The sequence below is a fragment of the Peromyscus californicus genome, unplaced genomic scaffold, assembly GCF_007827085.1.
Source record: "Peromyscus californicus insignis strain IS unplaced genomic scaffold, ASM782708v3 Scaffold_3__1_contigs__length_106647218, whole genome shotgun sequence".
NCBI classification, from domain to species: Eukaryota; Metazoa; Chordata; class Mammalia; order Rodentia; family Cricetidae; genus Peromyscus; species Peromyscus californicus.
Genome location: NW_026294551.1, coordinates 96123858 through 96148046, shown reverse-complemented (window position 1 = coordinate 96148046; position 24189 = coordinate 96123858). Strand labels below are relative to the sequence as shown.

The window sequence follows — 24189 nt, the reverse complement described above, 5'->3', positions numbered from 1 at the left end:
GGCACTCAAAGGGCAGCCAAGGGCCACTCGAGGAACACAGGAACACTCTCAAGTGTTAGAGTAAAGCAAATGGGACACTCAGAGCCTCAGGACATCACAATTCTCCTTGGAGTCAGAGACCCATAGAAGGGAAACGAGAAAAAAGAGGGAGAGAGACTGTCTATAATCTGCACACTAACAAGAAAGGCAACACTAAATGCCAGAGGGCTTGAGGCTAAGCCACACAGCTTATACACAGTAGTTCATCATCTTAGCATATTTAATGTGTACATATCACAGCTGCATGTACACAGAAGCAATGTTGTCAGGTCCACCTAGAATCCCAAAGTCAGGCAGCAGGAAGTGGAACTAAGCTCAAACCCAGTCCAGGCTCTTAACCACTAAACTACTGGCTACAAGATAATCAATAAACCTCAAGAAAATATCCAATTTCTGAGCCCACTGCATATTTCTGCTGCCTAGTGTACACATTAACATGCCCAAGATAACCAGTGAGGGAACCACTCTTACACCAGATCCTCTGCTGTACACTGCAACTTGTCTCTCACAATGCCAGGGAGGTGTATATTACTCTGGCATCTAACTCTGACTGCTGCAGATAATGCACAACTGCAATGGATGGTTTTTAGAGCCAAGACTGAGGTTACCCACCTCGTCACAAGAAACTTGCCAACCTTGAAAGATGGAGGCAAACCTTTGCTGTGAGTTAAACTATATACCTATAACACCATTTTGTTTGTTTTGGCTTTTCTTTATTTGTGACAAGGTCTCATAGCCCAAGCTGACCTTGGACTCACTCTGTAGCCCAGACTGGCTTTCAGCTATTGGTCCTTCTGTTCCACTACTCCTAGGTATAGGTATAAGCCACCATGCCTGGTAATTTTTACATTTATGTACTTTGTGTGTATAAGCATGTGTGTGGAAGTGCATATACAGGTGCATGGACCAGTACATGTGGAGGTCAGAGGACAGCTTGTGAGGGTCAGTTCTGTCCTTCCACCAAGTGGGCTCCAGGAAACAAACTCTGCTTGTCAGGGTTGGAGGCAAGCAGGCTTACCTGCTGAGCCATCTTAACAGGCTTACAGAGCATGTTTTTAATATTGCTGACACACATCCCTTATACGGCATACAACCAATTAAAAGAGCCTGGTGTGGTGGTATAACTTTTAATCCCTGCATCTGAGAGGCAGACAGCCAGATCTCTTTGGGTTTGAGGCTAGCCTGGTTGATACAGCGAGTTCCAGGCTATCCAAGGCTACATAGTAAAGCCTTATTTCAAGAAAATAAAAATAAAATAAATAGTCCCAGCTTCCAACAGCTATCAGGTCTGAGTCAGTGGAGGCTCTTCAGAGGGAGGTATCCAAAGCTCAGAGGCACAGATCTGGGAACAAGGGTAGGGTGGGGTCCGAAGTTTCATGGAACACTGCCCTCTAACATAACCACCACTGTCCTAGCAGCTAGGACTACCTGCAAGGTACTCTCAAAATTGGTAATATCCTTCTGATAATCTTGAAGGCTAGCTTGGGGAGAGGGTCATGGGACCCTCCTCCCCTCCCTCCTGCACCTCCTGCTAGCCGTATGTAATTCCACCCCACAGTGTGTGTTCTCGGAAGGGGACTGAAAGGGGAGCTCCAGGGTGCAGCTGCCATTATGTCGTCATCCATGTGGAGGACTTTCTGCAGTGCGATTATATGGAGGTCATGTCTCCCCCAATTCTGCTCCTCTTCTTTTGTTTTTTTGAGACAGGGTTTCTTGTGTAGCCTTGGCTCTGTAGACAAGCCTGGCCTCAAAGATTCTCCTACCTCTGCCTCCCAAGTACTGGGCTTAAAGGTGGGCACCACTACTGCCAGGCTTAATTTACTATTTCATTCATGAAGATAATGTATCTTGATCATATTTACCCCTACTCTCCCCAGGAACTCCCAGCACAAAGACTTTGAAATTCTGAATCACATGCTTGTGACCAGTTCTGAGTGCTGCATAAATACAGCATTTTCTCTCAGAGCCTGCTTTCTGAGGACTAGCTGGGGTGGAGGAGGCAGGATGTGTCCTAGGTACCAGGACACAAACTTGAGCCCTTGGCTTCCAAGGCTGCTGTTGCTACTTCGAGGCAGGGTGTCCTTGAACTCCCAATTCTCCTGCCTTAGCCTCCCTCCTGAGAGCCGGGATTATAGGTTTGTGTCAACATCTGGCTCTAAAGGTGCTTTCCATAAGCCGGGGACAGACCCCTATGCTTTAGACTAAGCAGGAAGGTCACTGCCCCAAGGCAGTCTGTTCCAGCTTAAAGAGTACCAGCCCTCAGTGCTCCATCATGCCACCAGCTGGCAGTACAGCAGGGGGAAGCTGGGGATGCAAACCGCTCTAGTAGAACTCTAGTTCCCACCACTCACGAGCCTCAGGCAGAGGGCCTTCAATTCCACACCAGTCTCGGCAACATAGCAAGGCTGTCTTATAGACAAAACCAAACTAAAACAACCAGCCAAATAAAAGCCCAAATCAAAAGCAAACAACAAACCCTACAATTTTGCTAAATGTCAGAAATAAGAAAGATTTTAGGTCTAGAAAAAGTTGACTACTGGATTATCTGCACTGCAGTACTTCTCCAAGTGGATTCTAAGAGTGACTTTCTTCATAGCCTCAGGAGCAGCTTATTCAAACCCAGGTGACAGCACTCAAAGCCTGTACTGAGTAGTTGTGTTCCTCTGTTCTGGTGTGGGGTGTTGAGCCACAGTCTCACTATGTAACCCGGCATTGCCTGGAACTCACTATATAAACCAGGCTGGCATTATATTTATGGTGATCCTCTGGCCTCTGCCTCCTGAGTGTAGGGATTGCAGGTGTGTGGAACAATGCCCAGTGTGCATGTGGCGGTCAGGACAACGTGGTGGGATTGGTTTTCTCCTTCCACTAAGTGGATTCCAGGGTTAAGCTCAGGTCACCAGGCTTGGAGGCGAGGACGTTTACCCACTGCACCAACTTGGGGCCTCTTCTTATTATTTTGTTAGTGTAGGGGTAGTTTCATCTGTCTCAAGCTAGTCTTTAACTCTCGATGTAGCCAAGAATGCTCATGAACTTTGGCCCTCCTGCTTGCACCTCCCAAATGCTAGGGTTACAGGCCTGCACACCTTGTTCATGTGATACTGAACATCAAACCCAAGGAGGCCTACAAAGTCATATCTGGGAGTCAAATTCCCATTGGGATACAATTTTGAAAAAAATGACAACAGATTAATAGAAGAAAAATAGTATCGATATTTGACCATGGGGAAATGCCAATGCCCCAACCTGAGCCCAGCCCTGTAGAACATTAGCTCCCTGGTGGGCAGAAGAAGAAAACAGTTGTGTGCAGAATAAATCTCATATATTATGAGATCTTGGGGGTATGTGAGGAAGAAGTTACAGGTTCACAATGAGAATTCTATGGAAGAACAGTCCCACTTTCTATTTAGTTTAAAGATAAAACAAATGAGCTGGTATGGTGGCACAAGCCTTAATCCCAGCTCTCAGAAGGCTAAGTACTAGATCTCAAGTTAAGGGCCAAGACCATCTCAAACAAATAAACATGAATAAGAACAAAGAGTAATACAGATATATATTTGTTTTGTTTTGTTTTGTTTTGTTTGTTTTTCCAGACAGGGTTTCTCTGTGTAGTTTTGGTGTCTGTCCTGGATCTCGCTCTGTAGACCAGGCTGGCCTCAAACTCACAGAGATCTGTCTGGCTCTGCCTCCAGAGTGCTAGGATTAAAGGCGTGCACCACCACCACCTGGCAAAGTATGTGTATTATGTATCCAACCATTAAAATAAATGCCATTTGGTGTTTGGTCCAGCTATAAACAGGAAGGCTGCTGGAAGTTCCATTTCCATGTATATCTACTTTCAGAGAACTCATCCTCCCTCTACTCTGCTGGAAAAGCTGCCCCAGCTCTGCAAATCCACTGTGAATTACCATACACCAATCTAAGGCCATTCCAGATCGGAGAACTCCATCCAGGTTCCCAGAAAAACAAAATGATGCAATGAGGTAGAAACAAGTGCAGCCTGGGCACAGCACGTTCTGACCTGCCCCAGTCAACAGAGGCCTCACCTGACATACAGCTAACGGGGCCACAGCAAAGTTCCAGCCCAGACATCACACCACTTGTGTTCGCAGAGCATAACATTTGATACGTTTGGGTAACAAATTTGTTCATTCAATCAAGAGATCAAAGCTATCCTTTGTCCTGATAGGATTTTTACATTGTTGTTACCACTGTTTACTTTGGAATTCTGGTAAAATGTTCGAGGTCAGGAAGGCACAGATCTGTCCAATTGATCTCCTTCTTAAGCGGTTACAAAGAACTCTTGGAGGGAAGTGCCCAAAGTCACAAGGCAAATGGCAGAACCAAGGCTAGAACTCAGAACAACAGCTCTGAGACAGAACTGCTGGGCAGGGGGTGGTCCTGTGCTGTCTAAGCACATGCATGCCGTGAAAGAGGGGCACTTCAATGGGATATGGTTACACTCCCACAGGACACCTCTTCCCATGACCCTTTTGGGGACCTATGAAAACTCAAGCAGAAATCAAACATGGTTTGAATTGTCTGTCAACCCTTCAGAGACTCAGAGGTCCCTTATGTCACCACATTATTCCCAGGCCCCTTACCAGTGCTTGTGTGGGTGACACCATTCACTGTCCCCTCCACATCAGTCTCATCCTCGGCATAGCTCAGGATCAGGTTCTGCTGCCTACTGGTTAGCCTCCTGTGGACCAAGAACAGTTAGTGGCCAAGCACTCCCTGCAGGCAGCTCTTGAAAGGACACAATGCAGCTAAGTTTCTGACCCAGGCAGGGTGCATACCAAGCTAGTGCTGAGGGACTGAGGGTCACAGGTCAGAGCTTCTCTCTAAAACTCTGAGTAGTTTCAATTGTCATTACTGTTATGCTAGATACTTACAAGGGTGGGGATGGGGTGTCCATGCTCTATGTGTGCCTGTGAGCAGCAGGTAAAAAAGTAATCTTACAACAGGCATAAGAACTGGAACTGGCCCGCCAGGCAGAGGAGCAGGGCATACCCCATGCTGGGTGCCACAGCATTCTGCCCAGAACACATCAGGAGTTTAGTTAGCATCTATGCGTCATTCTTTTTATACTTCCACAACCCAATGAAGCCAGCCTGCTATATCCACTGCTCAGATGGGAAACACAGGCTGGACAAAACTGACTTCCAGGAAGAAAAGAACCTGCCCAAGCCAAGAGCTCAAAGGGCAGCTGAACTGCTACATGCTGGGCCTGATAGGTAAAAGGCTCGAAGGGTACCTGTTCGCTGCATCTGTGTGTATGGGGTCTGGTGGTCTTGGCCATAGTCTCAGTGAACACTTACTTTGGAACTCTGATCTTGATATGAATGTAGTGGTCGCCATAGCCATAGCTATTAATCCGGGGGATGCCTTTTCCAGACAAGCGAATCCTCTGGTCTGTCTGAATCCCAGAAGGGATCTAGTGAGAAAGGAATACGCTGATGTTCCCTGGTTCCCACTGTCCAAAAATAAAACTACACAGAGAAAGCCGTCTTCAAAAAGGGACTTGCACCAGTGTGCAGAACCAGCTAGCCACACAGTTGTGAGACAGCTGAGTCCATGAAACAGATGTGAGGAGAGAAGCAAAGACTTAGGAGCACAAAGGTGAAAGCAGGTGTGAGACTAAGCTTGCTCCATTATTCTCAGGGGCTGGACAGCAAGGACCCTGGAGAAGCAGACCGTCTCCAGGTGAGGGGTGGGAGTATCTGCCCACAGTGACCACTGCCAAGGCCTAAGGCAGGCTCAAAGTCTCCAAACCCAGAGGCTGGAGAAGGCCCTGAGGCAAATATAAGGGTGGGTACAGGAAGCTGTCCACTACAGCTACAATTACAACTAGAGATGGTCTGGGGACTGGAGAGATGGCTCAGTGGTTAAGAGCACTGGATGCTTTTCCAAAAGACCCAAGTTCAATTCCCAGCACCCACATGGCAGCTCACAACTGCCTAACTCCAGTTCCAGGGGATCTGACATCCTCACACACATACATGCAGGCAAAACATGTAAAACAAGCAAATCTTCAAAACAAAACAAAAAACTAGAGGTGCTCAACAGATTAAGACACAGTCCCTAAGACACCTGCTCCCCAAGACAGACCACAGGTAGGACCATGAACAAAGAGCACCTACCACAGTGTGTAACTCATGCCCTCAATTCCTGGGACCCTGACCAGTGGAAGAGGAGACACAGACCAAGAACCATTGCCAACAGTAAAGAGAAAGGCCTGGAGTTGTGATGACTACTCAAGGAATAGTCTGAAGCTCTTAGTGTCACAGGCTCCAATGTCTCTTCTACTCTCAGAATCCCTGACAGGCTGGACACTCAGGTTTAGGACCACCTCAGGTATTTCCCATTTTAGAAAAAATTAACAGAGCATGGTGGCACATGCATGTAATCATAGCACATGGAAGGCTGAGGCAACTGGATTACAAGTTCAAGGTCAGCTGAGGGTACATAAAAAGCATCAGTCTCAAAAAAGAAAAGAAGGGAGGGAGGGAGGAAGGAAGGGAGACAGAAAAAGAAAAGGAAAAAGATCGACAAGGTGCCAGGGTGCAAAGACAGCTGTCCTCATGACCTCTTACCGTCACATTGATTGTCTCATATAAGCCCTGGGCTTTAGCTGTACCCCCAAGAATAGCTTGAGCTATTGAAATAAAGAGGTCGGAGTGGATGTCTGCGCCGTCCCTCCGGAACACAGGGCTTTTCTGTACCTAATGTCAAAGAGAAGACAAGTGTGACCACTGTGGAAATGTTGCCTGAGGCTGGACATCAGCCCTGTGTCTTCAGACCTGAGCTTGGGGTCTCACACACTTTAACCCCTTTTCACTTAAATAGATAGCACAGGAAGACCTGTACCTCAGAGCACCCCAAGGCTCTGAAGGGACACATCCTCCATGCACACTGGACAGCAGAGCACTATCTAGACTTCCTCAGTCTCTATTAAAACCTTACAAAAGGGGCTGGAGAGATGGCTCAGAGGTTAAGAGCACCGACTGCTCTTCCAGAGGTCCTGAGTTCAATTCCCAGCACCCACATGGTGGCTCACAACCGTCTGTAATGAGATCTGGCACCCTCTTCCATATACATAATAAATAAATAAATCTTTAAAAAAAACAAAAAACAAAAACCAAAAAAACCTTACAAAAGAAATAAGGGCCAGGCGGTGGCGTCACACACCTTTAATCCCAGCACTCAGGAGGCAGAGCCAGGCGGATGTCTGTGAGTTCGAGGCCAGCCTGATCTACAGAGCAAGATCCAGGACAGACACCAAAACTACACAGAGAAACCCTGTCTCAAAAAACAAAAACAAAAACAAAAAACAAAAAAAAAAAAAGAAAGAAAGAAAATAAGAATGCAATTTGGTGTTCTAATTTTTCCCTGAATCTTATCTAATTAGAAAGATTGTTCCCCAGCTGAGAATGCAGTCCTCTGCTGGGTAGGCAGAACTGCCAATCACTTTATCAGGGCTTCCTGGACCAACTCTGGATGAGGCTTCTATGATGGGTCTTGTCCACCAGGGAGTCCTAACATTTAAGTATAGGGGAAGGGAAGCTTAGCAAAAATGCTAAGTGGGCCTTAGGAGGTAAAGTTGGGCAATCCAGAACTGTGTGAATGTTTGGCTAAATGGTTAAATTGATTAAATGGTTTTTTTTTTTTTTAAAAAAAAAAAGAAAGATTGTTAAACAAAGACCAAAACTTCTACAAAGATAAAATTGATTTACAGGGCCAGGTGTGGTGGCACACACCTTTAATCTCAGCACTTGGGAGGCAGAGGCAAGTGGATCTCTGTGAGTTCGAGGCCAGCCTGGGCTACAGAGCAAGTTCCAGGACAGGCTCCAAAACTACACAGAGAAACTCTGTTTCGAAAAACCAAAAATAATAATAATAATAATATAAAAAGATTTACAGGGGCTAGGGAAGTACCTGCCACACAAGTAGGAGGATCCACAGTGTAAAAGCTGGGCATGGGAGTACACATTTGTGATCCTAGCCACTGCTGTGTGTGTGTGTGTGTGTGTGTGTGTGTACGTACAGGTGGATCTCTTGAGCTCACTAGCCAGAAGGCCTAGATGAATCAATGGGCTCCAGCTTCCGCAAGAAACTGTCTCAAAAAATAAGGGGTAGAGGAATCAAAAAAGGTACCAGACATCAACCTCTGTCCTCTACATGCATACACACACATGTATTCAAACATGCAATCTTTCAGATGGGGCTAGAACACAGGGCCTTGCACTAAACTATAGCCCAGCACCACCTTTGATTTCTGTCTGGAGGATTCAGTCTTCACGTTATTTTTATGTACTGCGCTAACTTTGGTTTGAGAGAAGATCTCACTGTAGGTAGGCTCCACATTCATGGACTTCTGTAAACCAATGCCTTGCTGGAGTGGGACTCCAGGTCAGTGTCACTATACCAGCTTTGCCACTGGGTTTGTTTGTAGTATTTGGAGGAGGGGGATATTTTTTGAGATAGGGGATCATCAAGTCAGGCTGGCTTCAAATTCTCTGTGAGGCTGAGGATGACTTTGAACTTCTGATCCTCCAGCCTCTACCTTCCAAGTGCTGGGATTACAGGTGTGCACTACCATGGCCAGTTTTATACAGTGTTGATGACTGAACCCTGGGCTTTTGTGTACACAAGGCACTTTACCTACATCCTGAGTCCTATTTCTAGTTTTCTTTTTTAGTCTTGTTTTTAAAGACAGCATTTGGGGGAGGGGGTAGAGAGATAGCTCAGTGGTTAAAAGTATGTACTGCTCTTCCAGAGGACCTGAGTTCCATTCCCAGTACCCATGTCAGGTGGCTCATAACCACCTATAAACTCCGGCTTCAGGGAATCTGATGAATCAGGCCTCCTTAAACACGTGTACCCATGTACATATCCCCTGACACACATATACATGCACATATTTAAAAGCTCAGTGGTAGAGCGCTTGCCTAGTAAGCACAAGGCCCTGGGTTCCATCCTCAATTCTGGGAAAAAAAAAAAGTAAGCATTAAAAAACAACAACAACAAAAAAGATATGGTTTTGCCGGGCGGTGGTGGTGGCGGCGCACGCCTTTAATCCCAGCACTCGGGAGGCAGAGCCAGGCGGATCTCTGTGAGTTCAAGGCCAGCCTGGACTACCAAGTGAGTTCCAGAAAAGACGCAAAGCTACACAGAGAAACTCTGTCTCGAAAAACAAAAAAACAAAACAAAACATAAAAAAGATATGGTTTTGTTATATAGACTAGGCTGGTCTTGAATCCTCCTACCTCCATATCCCAAGTGCTAAGATTACAGGCATGTGCCACTATACCTAGTACTTGAGTCAAATAATGAAATATCGCACATATAGAAAAAGGCAAAGTAGCCAGGCAGTAGTGGTGCACCCTTTTAATCTCAGCACTCAGGAAGCAGAGGCAGACAGATCTCTGAATTCGAGACCAGCCTGGCCTGCAGAACAAGTTCCAGGACAGCCAGGTCTACACAGAGAAACCCGGTCTCGGAAAAAAAACAAACAAACAGAAAGAAAGAAAGGGGGGGGGGGGGGGAGAGAAAGACAGACAGACAGAAAGACAGAAAGAAAATAGCAACCAGTACACCTACAATCATGCTCACAGAATTAAAACATTACAAGGTGGTCCACACCTATAATACCAACATTCTAGAGGCTAAGACAGAGCACTCATGCATTCCAGGCCAACCTGAACAACACAGAGAGATCCTGGCTCAAAAATGGGGAAAGAAAAATTACAAATGTAACTTTCTTTATGGTTCTTAGTTAATCACTACCCTGAATCTGGCACTTATCAACCTTACAAGCATGCCTTTACTTTTACTGTGCCTTTCTACGTTCCCAAACAACACATAATCAATCAGCCTCCTGTACTTTCCAGCCTGTAACAATCTGTTTTCCTTCCCCTGTGGTCGGTGACGAAGTACCTCATGCTCACCTGTGGTTCTTGCCTTCTGACAGATTGATAGACAGTGTTCTGCTACACAGCAGTTTGATGACTTCTTCTTGACAAACAACAGGTTTGTCACCAGTGTCTTGTCACCAGTGTCTTGCTGTTATAAACAGGGCTGTCATATACACCCCTTGACCCAATACATGCTACATTTACATGGGTTTTTCTCAGATACAAATCTAGTCTTAAGTCTTTCTGTTACCAGAGAAAACCATTTTGGGGTTAACGGTGTGAGTACTTTGCTAGCATGCAGAAAGCTGTGTGTTTAATTTCTAGCATTGCTAAATAAACAAATAAAACTATAGTATTATAACTTGCTCTCTCTGGCTGGGCATGGTGGCACGCGCCTTTAATCCTAGCACTTGGGAAGCAGAGGCAGGCAGATTTCTGAATTCAAGGCCAGCCTGGTCTGCAGAACAAGTTCCAGGACAGTCAGGACTATACAGAGAAACCCTGTCTCAAAAAACCAAAGAATTAGAACATTTTTTTTTTTTTTTTTTTTGGTTTTTCGAGACAGGGTTTCTCTGTGTAGCTTTGCGCCTTTCCTGGTACTCGCTTTGGAGACCAGGCTGGCCTCGAACTCACAGAGATCCGCCTGCCTCTGCCTCCCGAGTGCTGGGATTAAAGGCGTGCGCCACCACCGCCCGGCGAATTAGAACATTTTTAAAAAGGGTTTGCTTTCTGATCAACAATTTATATAGGAATAAGAACACACACATCCGGGTGGTGGTGGCCCACACCTTGAATTCCAGCATTCAGGAGGCAGAGGTAGGCAGACCTCTGTGAGTTCAGGGCCAGCCTGGTCTACAGAGTGAGTTCTAGGACAGCCAAGGCTACACAGAGAAACCTTGTCTCAAAAAACAAAAACAACCAAAATTGAAAACACACACCCACACAGATGTTCTGGGGTTTGTTTTCTATGTTTCTTTCTTTTTTCCTTTTTTTTCAAGATAGGATTCCTCTGTGTTGCCCTGGTTGTCCTGGAACTCAATCTGTAGACAGGCTGGCCTCGAACTCAGAGATCTGCCTGCCTCTCCTCTCGAGTGCTGGGATTAAAGGTGTGCACCACCACCACACTTGGCTATGTTTCTAACTTGTCAGTGTTGTGAGGAAGCTTTATTCTCTGCATCCAGACATGAAAACAATTAATAACCATGCCTGAGCAGCCTTGAACTTGGAACAGTAACAACTGTGCCCATGAACCTTACAACAACGAGCAATCTCAGCTGCACCCACTCCAAGAGAACAAGGACCCAACAGAAGCTGACAGGCAAGCACCTACCCTGAATGTGACAAAAATTTCTCGTTTTCCCACAGGCATCCTTACAGTCTGACCATCTTCAACTCCTAGGAGAATAAAAGTTCCAAACAGCAGTTATGGTAGGGGTCTCCCACCTCTACCCAGGAAACCCAGTTGACCAGGTTTCTTGTCTTATTTTGGAGATGGGGTCTCACCATGTATCTCAGGCTGACCTCAGACTTATCAACAGGTGTCACATATAACTAGCTTGTCTCCTGTTAAGGCCAGTCCTCACTGCATGAGGACAGAAGTGACAGAGGACAGGAAGCTGTAGCATCCCATCTGGGAGCAGAATGGGTACACTGTAAGAATGACTGGTGTAAAGGAAGACTGCAACAGATTCTAGTTCCTCCTCAGACCTGAGGACCAAGGGCCTTACGTCTAGCTCTGCAATCATGCAGACACAGGACACCACAGAGCTGGCCCATCTCCTGGGCAGTGGCCCACCTGCAGGCACAGGGATTGTCACTCGCTTCTTCTGCTTGGCTTGTCCTGCTCCTCTGCAGACCACACAAGGAGTTGTGACGATGGAGCCCCGGCCACCACATCTCCGACATGTGGACCGCATCACAAAAGGACCTGTATTGACAGTTTCCTGAGGAACAGAAGGAAAATGCTGAATATGCGGGTACATTGTTTTATCTAAAAATGTTTGATTAAGGGTTACATCCAGGTTAAGTGGCACAGGTCTATGATCCCAACATGTGGAGGGTAGAAGCAGGAGATCAGGAGTTCAAGGTCAGCCTTAGCTGTATAGTAAGTTGAGGCTAGGGTTACATGAGACTCTGCTCACTCCCCACTCCCAATGAGGAGGGTGGATGAGAATAAAATACATTATATATGTGTCTGAAACTTTCAAAGAATAATCATCTTTGTTTGTTTGTTTTTGTTTTTTGAGACAGTGTTTCTCTGTGTGTAGCTCTGGCTATCCTGGAATTTGCTTTGTAGACCAGGCTGGCCTGGAACTCAGACATCCACCTGCCTCCTGAGCGATGGGATTAAAGGTGGGCACCACCACTGCCCAGCAATAATCTTCAATTTTAAGTGAGAGAGAAAAGGGAGTGAAGGGAAGGAGGGTCAACAATGGACTTCTTGTGTGCACGTGCTGCTCCAAAACACACTGCCTAAGAAAACAGGTACAGGGCTGGAGAGACGGCTCAAGGTAAAGAGCACTGGCTGCTCTTCCAGAGGTCCTGAATTCAGTTCCCAGCAACCACATGGTGGCTCACCACCACCTGTAATGAGATCTGGTGCCCTCTTCTGGCATGAAGGCATACATGCTGGCAGAACACTGTATACATAATAAAGAAAAAAAGAAAGAAAACAGGTATAGGTGCTCACACTGCTAATTTGAACTTCTTTTTTTGTTGGAGGAAGAGGGATGATATCTCCTGTGGCCCAGGCTGGACTCAAACTTGCTATGTACTAGAGGATAAACTTGAACTTCTGATGTTTCCGAATCCACCTACCAAGTGCTGGGAGTACAGGTATACACTACCACACCCAGCTCTGAAGTCAAAAATTTTCAATGAACTTATATCATTTTGGTTGGCTTTCTCTGCACCATCCCCCATGTACATGTGTGTATATGTGTGTGCTGGGATTGAATCAAGGCTGCAGCTGGGCGTGATGGCTCACATTTGCTTTCACAGCACCAACGAGGCTGACAAATAAAGATTGTCTCATGTCCAAAGTTAGCCTGGGGTCTATATTGAGTTCCAAGCCAGCCGAGATTAGAGTTAAACCCTATCTCAAATAGAACAAAGTATGAATTCAGGGCCTTGAGCCTGCTAAGAACATGCTCATCAATTAGAAACAGCCCCAAGAACTCTAAATGCCTGTACATGGTACAGAAAAAAATTCTGAAATTGAAGCTAGTATAGTCTATACAGCAAGTTTCTGACCAGCCAGAAGTACACATCCAGACCCTGTCTCACAAATAAAATAAAAAATAGTCAGGCAGTGGTGGCCCGCACCTTCAATCTCAGGACTTGGAGGTGGAGACAGGCAGATCTCTGTGATTTTGAGACCAGCCAGTCAAGCATACACAAAGAAACCCTATCTCAAAAAAAAAAGAAAAGAAAAAGAAACAAAACCAAAAAAACCCCACATATATAAAATGGACTGGGGAGATGGCTCAGCAGGTAAAGGCACTTGCCACCAAGGCTAATGACTTGAGTTCAAACACTGGGTCCCACATGATGAAGAAAATGGAATCCCACAAGTTGTTCTTTGAATGGTACATATGGGCATGGCACACATGTACATACAATGAATAAATAAATGTAATAATAAAAAAATACTTTTAAAAATTATAACCAGGCAAGCCAGGCGGTGGTAGCGCACACCTTTAATCCCAGCACTCAGGAGGCAGAGGCAGGTGGATCTCTGTGAGTTCAAGGCCAGCCTGGTCTACAAATCGAGTTCCAGGACAGCCCGGGCTACACAGAGAAACTCTGTCTGGGGTGGGGGTGGGGATGTGCATGGGGATAGGGTGGGATTATAACCAGACATGATGACACATTCTCATAATCCCAGTACTCAAGAGTCTAATGCTAGCAGTATGCCTGGGTTAAAGATTAAGACCCTGTCCTTCCTCTAATCTCCACTCCCTAAGAAAGAACAAAAAACAAAAAACAAACAAACAAACAAACAAAACAAAAACCAGGGTGGAATCCTAGCACTTGGAAGCTAAAGGAGGATTACAAATTCAAAGTCATCCTCAGTCACACAGTGAGGTTGAGGCAGCAGTGCAGTGCTACAGCGCCCAGCCTAAGCCCCAGGAACATCTAAAGGATCTCTGGAACAGAGGAGGGAACGGTTGGGGCAGCACAGGTAGGTGGGTAACGGACTACTACCCAGAGGAGTGGGAGGGCCCAAAGCATCCTTACCATGCCGGAGCCGCTGCAGTAGTGACAATGCTGCACTTTGGTTCCGGGCTCGTTCCCCTTGCCGTCACAACGCTCACAGGTGTCCATGAGGTTCACGGTGAACTCCTTGTTGACACCCTTGGCGGCTTGATTGAATGTCAACTCCATGATGTACTAAAAGAGTGAGGCATGGCCTGTTACTGCTTTACAATGACTGCAGTGATGCTGCTTCAGGACAGGAGGGCACTAGCCTGCAGTTACTCTCTAACTACCAAACATATGTAATGTAGGCTCTGCCGGGTAAGAATGAGTGCCATTCACTTAACTGATCTAGCTTTACATATACAGATTTTAACACGTATTAAGTGAAAATTTACTCATCAGCTGAAGTCGGGAATAATACCTGCATGTAGCATTTGCTTTGGCCTAAATCTAGAATATCTCCCAAAGGCCCAAGGCTTCGTTTCCATCTTTGTGTATGGGGGAGGTAGTGGGACCTTGAAGAGGTAGAGTCTGGCGGGAGATTTTATGTCACTGGGAATGTGTCCTCAAAGAGGATTTGGGGCTGCCAGCCTGTCCTCCTTCCCTTCACAATCAGGATCAGATAAGCAGCTTTACCTCACTCTCCACGTTACACACTGCCTTACCACAGGCCCTGAAACAGTGGGTCCAACAGACCATTCATTCAAATCATAAGCCAAAAGAAGCCTTTCCACTTTATTCTTTTGTTTTCCTACATGTATGCACCGCATGTGCCTAGTGCTCAAGGAGAAGAGGAGGAAGTAAGATCCCCTGGAACTGGAGTTACACACAGTTTTTCACCACCATGAGGGTGCTAGGAACTGAACTCAGGTCCTCTGCAAGAGCAGCACGTGCTCTTAACTGCTGAGCCAACTCTCCAGCCTCACTTTCCACTTTTGAGTTGTCTCAGGTATTTTCTTACAATAACAGAATAAAAACTAGAACAATACTTACAAAAAGCTTGAATGATCCATAATTGTAACTTAGAACATGAAACACTTCTCTTCTTTCCTCAACTCTGACAATGTCTCATGAGGACAAAGCTCTGGAAGAGTCAGCAATATCTTCCTGCTGGACTGAGCTTTCCTAGAGTAACAGGTTCTCACCTTCCTAATGCTATGACCCTTTAATACAGTTCCTGACCCCCAACCATAAAATTTTTTCTTTGCCACTTCATAATTGTAATTTTGCTGTTGTTATGAATCATAATGTAAATATCTGATATGCAACCCCAAAGGGGTCGTGAACCACAGGTTGAGAACCATTGCTTTACTATGGTTTCTGAGGGCCTTCACCACTGCCTGATTAAACAGCTGCTAGTAATGTCACAACATATACATCCTTTACTACCTAAAGGATTTTTCAAATAGTCCTTTCTTTTTTTTTGTTTTTTTTGTTTTTGTTTTTGTTTTTCGAGACAGAGCTTCTCTGTGTAGCTTTGCGCCTTTCCTGGAACTCACTTGGTAGCCCAGACTGGCCTTGAACTCACAGAGATCCGCCTGGCTCTGCCTCCCGAGTGCTGGGATTAAAGGTGTGCGCCACCACCGCCCGGCCAAATAGTCCTAACTTTCTGCCAAATGGCTGCCTCTGAATCATTCCATTGCCTTTCTGAGGAAGAGAAACTAAAACTCTGCATCTCACTTTAGCTTAAAAATTGATCATTTAGCCGGGCGTTGTCAGAGCCAGGCCGATCTCTGTGAGTTCAAGGCCAGCCTGGGCTACAGAGTGAGTTCCAGGAAAGGCTCCAAAGCTACACAGAGAAACCTTGTCTGAAAAAAAAAAAAAAAAAAAAAAATTTGGTCACTTAAAATAAGAAACACTGTGCGTGATGGCACATGTCTTTAATTCCAGCACTTAGGAGGCAGAGGCAGGTAGATTTCTGTGAGTTCAAAGCCAACCAGGTCAGTGAGTTCCAGAATAGCCAGGGCTACAATGTGAGACCTTTTCTAAAAAATACAAAAATTAATTTAAAAAAAGAAATGGAAACATACTTCCTGAGGCTGATCAAACACAGTCTGGAAATCTCCAAAAGGCGATGATGAGAACTCCCCAAAGATCTTCCTGAACAGCTCCTCAGGGTCAACAGAGGGACCTCCTCTCCAGTAGCTCTGCCCAGAGCTGCTGGCTCCAGGATCAAAGCCAGCAGAGCCGTAAGCATCATACTGCTTCCTCTTCACTTCATCACTCAACACCTATGATGGAAAATGACACAACAATCAGGCATTTCTGGGTTTTCTAAGGCTCAGGAGCACAGACAACAGCCCATGCCAAGTAAGTCTGTCATATTTACTAAGTGGTCTTATGTGCAGAACATTCTACAAAAGCCAGGCATGGTGGGCAGAGAATGCCTGTAATCCCACCAATCACAAGGCTAAAGCAGGGAGATGAGTTTAAAGACAGTTTGGGCTGCACAGTGACACCCTGTTTCAACAAAAAACAAAAATCACATTGGAGCTCAGTGGTAGACCATTTGTTAAGCATGCATACAGCCCTGGGTTCGGTCCTCAAAGCTATAAAAACAGAAAAATAAAAAAATGTAAAAATTACTTGGGTAGTAGTGGTGGACACCTTTCATCCCAGCACTCAGGAAGCAGAGGCAGGAGGATCTCTGAGTTTGAGGCCAGCTGCTCTACAGGGCAAGTTCCAGGACAGCCATAGCTACACAGAGAAACCCTGTCTCAAAAACAAAAAAGGGGGGGAGAAAAAAGTAAAAATTAGCCATCAAATATACTTTTCATGGTATGATGGTTAATTCTGTCAACTTCATTGGTTTAAGGTGGAAAAGTGGTAAAGCATACTTTTTTTTGTTTTTCGAGACAGGGTTTCTTTCTCTGTGCAGCCACGTATACTCCTATAGTCCAGGCTGGCCTCGAACTCAGGGATCCACCAGTCTTCCTCCCCAAGTGAGGGTATTAAAGCCGCACCTGGCTGCATACTTCTTGACATGTCTCTGAGGGCGTTTCCAGACAAAAATGGAACAGGCAAAGACTGCCTGTCATCACAGCACTTGAAAGGCTGAGGCAGAGGAATTCCTTGAGTTTGAGACTAGCCTTGTCTCAAAACCAACCGAAAAACAACAGAAAACCAGGACTGGCACGCCGGTTAAGGAACCAAGTTGGGAAGACCTGCCCTGACCATGAGCAGCACCCAACAAGTGCGGCCCGACGGAAAGGAACAGCAGAGCAAGCAGCTCGCTCTCGGTAGCACTTCACCCTTCTTGGGCGTGAGACCCACATACGTCAGACTATTTCACCAACTTCTGTTTATTTTGACTTTTTGAAATAAGATCTCAATATGTAGACTTGGTTATCGAACTCCCTATGTAGAGCAGGCTGGCCTAGAACTCAGAGCTCCACCTGCTTCTGCCTCCCAACTGCTGGAATTGAAGTCATAAGCTACCATGCTCAGCTTTTCTTCAGCCTTTGAATGCACACTGGCATCAGCCACTCTCAGGTGTTCAGGCCTGCAGCCCTAGACCAGGCTACTGTCACTGGCCTTCCATCCAGGGGCTTCCAGCTTCTTAAATTGAGCAGTTACCAGTTTCTCTGATGCCACAGCCTATAGGTGCCATTGTGGGACTCTTCAGCAGCTGATCTTTTTTACAAACAATTTTTATGAGCCTGGCATGGTGACTCATGTCTTTTAATTCTAGTACTCAGGAGGCAGAGGCAGGTGGATTTCTCTGAGTTCAAGGCCAGTCTGGTCTACAGAGTGAGTTCCAGGACAGCCAGGACTACACAGAGAAACCCTGTTGGGGAATATTAGCTTAAGATGTGTTACATTCATTTATTCTGTGGGATATTTGTTTAATAAGACGTGTTGCATTCTTTCATGTTGCATTTGTTTAACTCTGTAAAGCTGAGTTACTTTGCCTATGTAAAATACCGGATTGGTCTAATAAAGAGTTGAACGGCCAATAGTAGGGCAGGAGAAAGGATAGGAGGGGCTGGCAGGCAGAGAGGATAAATAGGAAAAATCTAGGCTGGGGGAGAGAAGAGGAAGAGCAAGAAAAAGGTGGGCTGGAGAGATGGCTCAGAGGTTAGGAATACTGGCTATTCTTCTAGAGGTCCTGAGTTCAATTCCCAGCAACCACACTGTGGCTCACAATCATCTGTAATGAGATCTGTGTCCTCTTCTGGCCTGCAGGGATACATGCAGGCAGAACATTGTAAAGGTAATAAATAAATCTTTTTTTTTAAAAAAAGAGAGAGGAGGATGGAGGATGCCATCGGCCAGCCACCCAGCCACACAACCAGCCATGGAGTAAAAAGACATATAGAATAAACAAAGGTAAAAAGCCCAGAGGCAAAACATGGAAAAAGCGAAATGGGTTAATTTAAGTTAGAAAGCTGGCTAGAAACAAGCCAAGCTAAGGCCAGGCATTCAAAATTAAGAATAAGTTTCTGTGTATTTATTTGGGAGCTGGGTGGTGAGCCTCCAAAGAGTTAAAAAAAAAACCAACAAAATTACATTTTGGCGTTCCAACATGAGGCCTGATTTTCCATATCGGGCCTAAGAAAGCTTAAAAAAACAAAAGTTACTGCTCCCATAAGAATCTCTGCTGTACAGCAGTGCACTTAAACAGTCTTTTCCATGTTAAATAGAAACAAAACAAAAAAGTGAAAAAAATGCCTGCCACAAGGCAGGGCACTGGCATTCCAGAACTGGGGGACTGAATGCAGTTCTTCATCTCCATATGGAGTTTGCTTTCAATGTGGCAAGACTAGCCATTTGGAAATAAAAACTGCTTTTGCCTTGACTGCTGACAGTAAGCTATACAGACTGGACAATCAGGACACAGGAAAAAGACTGTTGAACTTTGTCAAGACAAGGCAGGGCAGTCCTTTGAGATTCCTGCTTCACAGAAGAGTCTGTCAGACATTCTGCAGGATACAGAGGAAAGTGACTGATGAACTTTGCCAATACAAGGTGGGACAGTCCTTCAGATTTCCTGCTTTACTGAAAAGTGTGCCAGATATTCTAGGCCTGTAGCCAAAGACGGATGCCCCAACATTGCAGAAGAACTTTGGGTGACTGTCCAAGCAGTCAAATGTCTCTGTTGTTAGGCAATACTACATCCTTCTGGGGTCTTTGATGGAGCTAAAGACTAAATAGTTTGAGTTATAGTTTCCCTTAATTATGATAGAAAGAAAATTAGGTATAAAACTTTGGAATCACTAAGATAAGATAGATAATGGAGCATTTTCTCTGAATTTGCTAAATACAAATGTACTGAATATTGTAAATGTAATTCTTACTTGATAACTTTTTTTTTTTTTTTTTTTTTTTGATTTTTTGAGACAGGGTTTCTCTGTGTAGCTTTGCGCCTTTCCTGGAACTCGCTTTGGAGATCAGGCTGGCCTCGAACTCACAGTGCTGCCTGCCTCTGCCTCCCGAGTGCTGGGATTAAAGGCATGTGCCACCACCGCCTGGCTCTGTTTTTATTATATATAGTTTTACTATGTTAAAGTTAAAAATCTTCATTTTTATTAATACCAAAGGGGGAAATGTTCTGAAAAATTAGTTTAAGATGTGTTACATGTGTTATATTCATTTATTCTGTGGAATATTAATGATGCAAAAATGTGTTGCATTCTTTCATGTTGCATTTGTTTAACTCTGTATAGCTGTGTTATTTTGCCCGTCTAAAACATTTGCTTGGTCTAATAAAGAGCTGAACAGCCAATAGCTAGGCAGGAGAAAGAAATAGGCAGGGCTGCCAGGCAGAGAGAATAAATAGGAGGAAAACTCTAGGCTAGGAGAGAAGAGGAAGAGCAAGAAAAGGAGGAGGAGAGGAGGACACCAGGGGCAGCCACCCAGCCACACAACCAGCCATGGAGCAAGAAGGGAAGAAAGGCTTTGCTGACTCCCCATGGGAGGCCTTACCCTTTTGGAGGAAGGGATGGGGGGGGTTGGGAGGGGGGAACAGGAGGAGGGATGAGAGGGATCTGTGGTCGGTATGTAAAATGAATAAAAAAATTTAAATTAAAAAAAAAGGGGCCGGGCGGTGGTGGCGCACGCCTTTAATCCCAGCACTCGGGAGGCAGAGGCAGGCGGATCACTGTGAGTTCGAGGCCAGCCTGGTCTCCAAAGCGAGTACCAGGAAAGGCGCAAAGCTACACAGAGAAACCCTGTCTCGAAAAAACCAAAAAAATAAAAAATAAAAAAAAATAAAATAAAAGGGAAGAAAGATATATAGAATAAAGAAAGGCAAAAAGCCCAAAGGCAAAACGCAGAAAAAGAGAAATGGATTAATATAATTTTGAAAAGCTGGCTAGAAACAAACCAAGTTAAGGCTGGGTATTCATAAGTAAGAATAAGTCTCCATGTATTTATTTTATTTGGGAACTGGGTGGAGGGCCCCCAAAGAGTTAAAATAAAACAAGTAACTAAAAAACCCTGACTTGAAAAAAAATTGTAATAATTTTTGTTTTATTTTATGGGTATAGGCATTTTGTCTACATGTCTGTCTGTATATCACTTGTGTGCCTGTTGCTCTCAGAAGCCAGAAGAGGGCATTGGATCTCTTGAAATTGGAGTTATAGTGGGTTGTGAGTTGCCATGTGGGCGCTGGGAATTGAACCTAGGTCCTCTAGAAGAGCTGCCAATGCTCTTAACTAATGAATCATCTCTCCAGCACCCTGCCCACCTGCAGCTGATCTAAAGAGCCAATTTAATAAATCTCTTATGATTACATATATCCTATTAATTCTCCTTCTCTAGAAAGCTCTAGCACAGATTAGCTGTAGTTGGCAGGGGATAAAAGCCTTCATACTTCTGAGTTGTGACTCTTCATGTGTGGATATCTAGTCCTTTGAACATATAGACTTGGACATGTGCAGAACCCCTTAGAGATAGTGAAGTCCAAGAGGAGTACTGCAGTAGTTTGAATGAGAACAGCCCCACAGGCTCACAGGGAGGGACACTATTAGGAGGTGTGGCCTTGTTGGAGAAAGTGTGTCACTGGGGGTGGGCTTGGAGGTTTCAGGAGATCAAGTCAGGCCCAGTGTCACTCTCTCTTCCTGCCGCCTTCCAATTCAGATGTAGAACTCTCAGCTACCTCTCCAGCATCATGTCTGCCTGTGTGTCGCCATGCTTCCTACCATGATAATGGACTAAACCTCTGAACCTGTAAGCCAGCCCCAATTAAATGTTTTCCTTTAAGAGTTTCCATGGTCATGGTGTCTCTTCATAGCAATAAAACCCTAACTAAAGCAAATGGCCGTTCTCCAATAACTCTGTAACTGGTCAATGGCTCTTTCAGGGACATATGGTTTTTTTCCTGTATTTTTTTGTTTTTGTTTTTTAAGACAGTTTCTCTGTGCAGCTTTGGAGCCTGTCCTGGAACTCACTCTGTAGACCAGGATGGCCTTGAACTCACAGAAATCCACCTGCCTCTGCCTTTGCTGGGATTAATGGTGCGCACTACCACTGCCTGGATTTTTTCCCCTGTATTTTGATATGGTTTTTTACTTTAACAACTGCTATCAAATAAAGGCTGACTCAGTCTAACTGGGATTTCTCAAGATCATCTATCAGGCTGAGTGGTGGTGATGCACACCTTTAATCCCAGCACTCTGGAGGCAGAGGCAGGTGGATCTCTCTGAGTTCGAGGACAGCCTGGTCTACAGAGCAAATTCTAGGAGAGTTAAAGCTACACAGAGAAACCTTGTCTAAAAAACTATTTAAAAAAAATCATCTATCAATATGAATTACCTGAGGAGCTTCAATGATACAGATGAATCCTATTCCTGTTTTGTTTTGTTTACATTGAGCTATGTAGCCCTGGCTGGCCTTAAATTTGCAGAAATTCTCCTGTCTCAGCCTCACCAGTGCTAGAATTACAGCTATATCACCACTCCTGGTCTCTCTTCTTCTTTTTTTTTTTTTTTTTTTTTTGGTTTTTCGAGACAGGGTTTCTCTGTGTAGCTTTGCGCCTTTCCTGGAACTCACTTGGTAGCTCAGGCTGGCCTCGAACTCACAGAGATCCGCCTGGCTCTGCCTCCCGAGTGCTGGGATTAAAGGCGTGCGCCACCACCGCCCGGCTCTCTCTTCTTTTTTAAAAATTACATCTATTTATTTTGTGTACATGTGTGGGTGTTTGTCATGGCACTCAGGTGGAGGTCAGAGGACAATCTGTGCAAGTTGCTTCCCTCTGTCCACCATGTGGGTCCTGGGGATTGAACTCAGGTCATCAGAGTAGGCAGCAGATACATAGACCCACTGGTCTCACCAGCCTTATTTCTTCATTGAGATTCTGAGTAGGCAGAACTAGCATAAGACCTTAGCAGGGACAGTACACCACACTGGACCAGGTGCCACGGCAGGCTGTTACCTCGTATGCTTCTGCCAGTTGGGAAAACTTCTCCTTGGCTTTGGGATCATCCTTATTTGTGTCCGGGTGGTATTTCTTGGCGAGCTAAGGAAGAAGAAAGTAAATTACTATAGATATGAAGCAGAACAACGAATTTGCTGTAATTATGCCTCTTTACGGCATCTGTCTCTCGTAAAACAGCAAAAAAATTTTTTTCTTTTGTTGTTTTCTCAAGACAGGGTTTCTCTGTGTATCCCTGGCTGTCCTGGAACTCACTCTGTAGACAGGGCTGGTCTCGAACTCACAGAGATCCACCTGCCTCTGTCTCCTGAGTGCTGGGATTAAAGGCGTGCACCACCACTGCCCAGCTGCAACAAATTCATTTTTTTTTTAAAGATTTATTTATTTATTATGTATACAGTGTTCTGCCTGCATATAAGCCTGCAGGCCAGAAGAGGACACCAGATCCCATTGCAGATGGTTGTGAGCCACCATGTGGTTACTGGGTTTGAACTCAGGACCTCTGGAAGAGCAGCCAGTCCTCTTAACCTCTTAGCCATCTCTCTAGCACAACAAATTCTTAAAACAAGATTTAAAATTTGAAAATAATTCACAGATCTACATATTCCTCATCTATCAGAAATCTCTTCCAAAAATAGTTAACTAGGAGCTGGAGAGATGGCTCAGTGGTTAAAAGCATTTAACACTCTTGCAAAAGACTGGATTTGGGGGGCTGGAAAGATGGCTCAGAGGTTAAGAGCACTGACTGCTCTTCCAGAGGTCCTGAGTTCAATTCCCAGCAACCACATGGTGGCTCGCAACCATCTGTAATGAGATCTGGTGCCCTCTTCTGACCTGTAGTCATACATGCTGTATACAAAATAAATAAATAAATCTTTAAAAAAAAAAAAAAGACTGGATTTGGTTTCCAGCACCCATGTAGCATCACCCATGTAGCATCTCACAACAGTCTGAAACTCCAGTTTCAAGAGATTTGATGCCCTCTTTTGACCTCAGAAGGCACCAAGCATGCATGCAATACACATACACACATGAGGTAAATATACATGCACACAAATTAAAAATAAATAAATGTTAAAAAATAGTTGACTAGTCAAGCAGTGATAGTGTACACCTTTAATCTCAGCACTTGGGAGGCAGAGGCAGATGGATCTGTATGATTTTGAGCCCAGCCTAGTCCACAGAGCTAGTTCCAGGACAGCCAGGGCTATACAGGGAAACCCTACCTCAAAGAAACAAAAACAAACAAAAAACCACCAGGGCTGGAGAGATGGCTCAGCAGTTAAGTGCACTGGCTGTTCTTCCAAGGTCCTGAGTTCAATATCCAGCAACCACATGATGGCTCACAACCATCTGTAATGAGATCTGGTGTTCTCTCCTGGCATGCAGGCATACATGCAGACAGAACACTGTATACATGGTAAATAAATCTTAAACAAATAAACAAACAAAAAAGCATTAACTAATACCACATTCATTGTGCACCAAATGCATCTCTCTCAGATTACTCCACAAGCAGGATCAGCTGCTTGTGAGCTGCTCGAGTGGGCTATATACCAAGTCAATACGGACCAGACAAGATCAATAGCAATCTGGGCTGAAGAGACGGCTCAGTGGCTAAGAGTACATATTGCTATTCTAGAAAATCTGAATTTAATT

At 44.9% G+C, this 24189-nt stretch overlaps 1 protein-coding gene across 2 annotated transcripts in view; it reads right to left on the bottom strand.

Annotated features, from left to right (window-relative positions):
* Dnaja3 (DnaJ heat shock protein family (Hsp40) member A3) overlaps positions 1–24189 on the bottom strand; it is a 29638-nt gene that overhangs the window by 1829 nt on the left and 3620 nt on the right. For both annotated transcript variants that reach the window (XM_052759290.1, XM_052759292.1), the window contains exons 3-10: positions 22531–22614; positions 16187–16387; positions 14196–14348; positions 11752–11899; positions 11287–11351; positions 6636–6764; positions 5361–5476; positions 4644–4741 (exon numbers count right to left, since the gene is read on the bottom strand). In XM_052759290.1, the coding sequence (XP_052615250.1) occupies positions 4644–4741; positions 5361–5476; positions 6636–6764; positions 11287–11351; positions 11752–11899; positions 14196–14348; positions 16187–16387; positions 22531–22614 (994 nt within the window). The remainder of the gene's footprint in view (positions 1–4643; positions 4742–5360; positions 5477–6635; positions 6765–11286; positions 11352–11751; positions 11900–14195; positions 14349–16186; positions 16388–22530; positions 22615–24189) is intronic.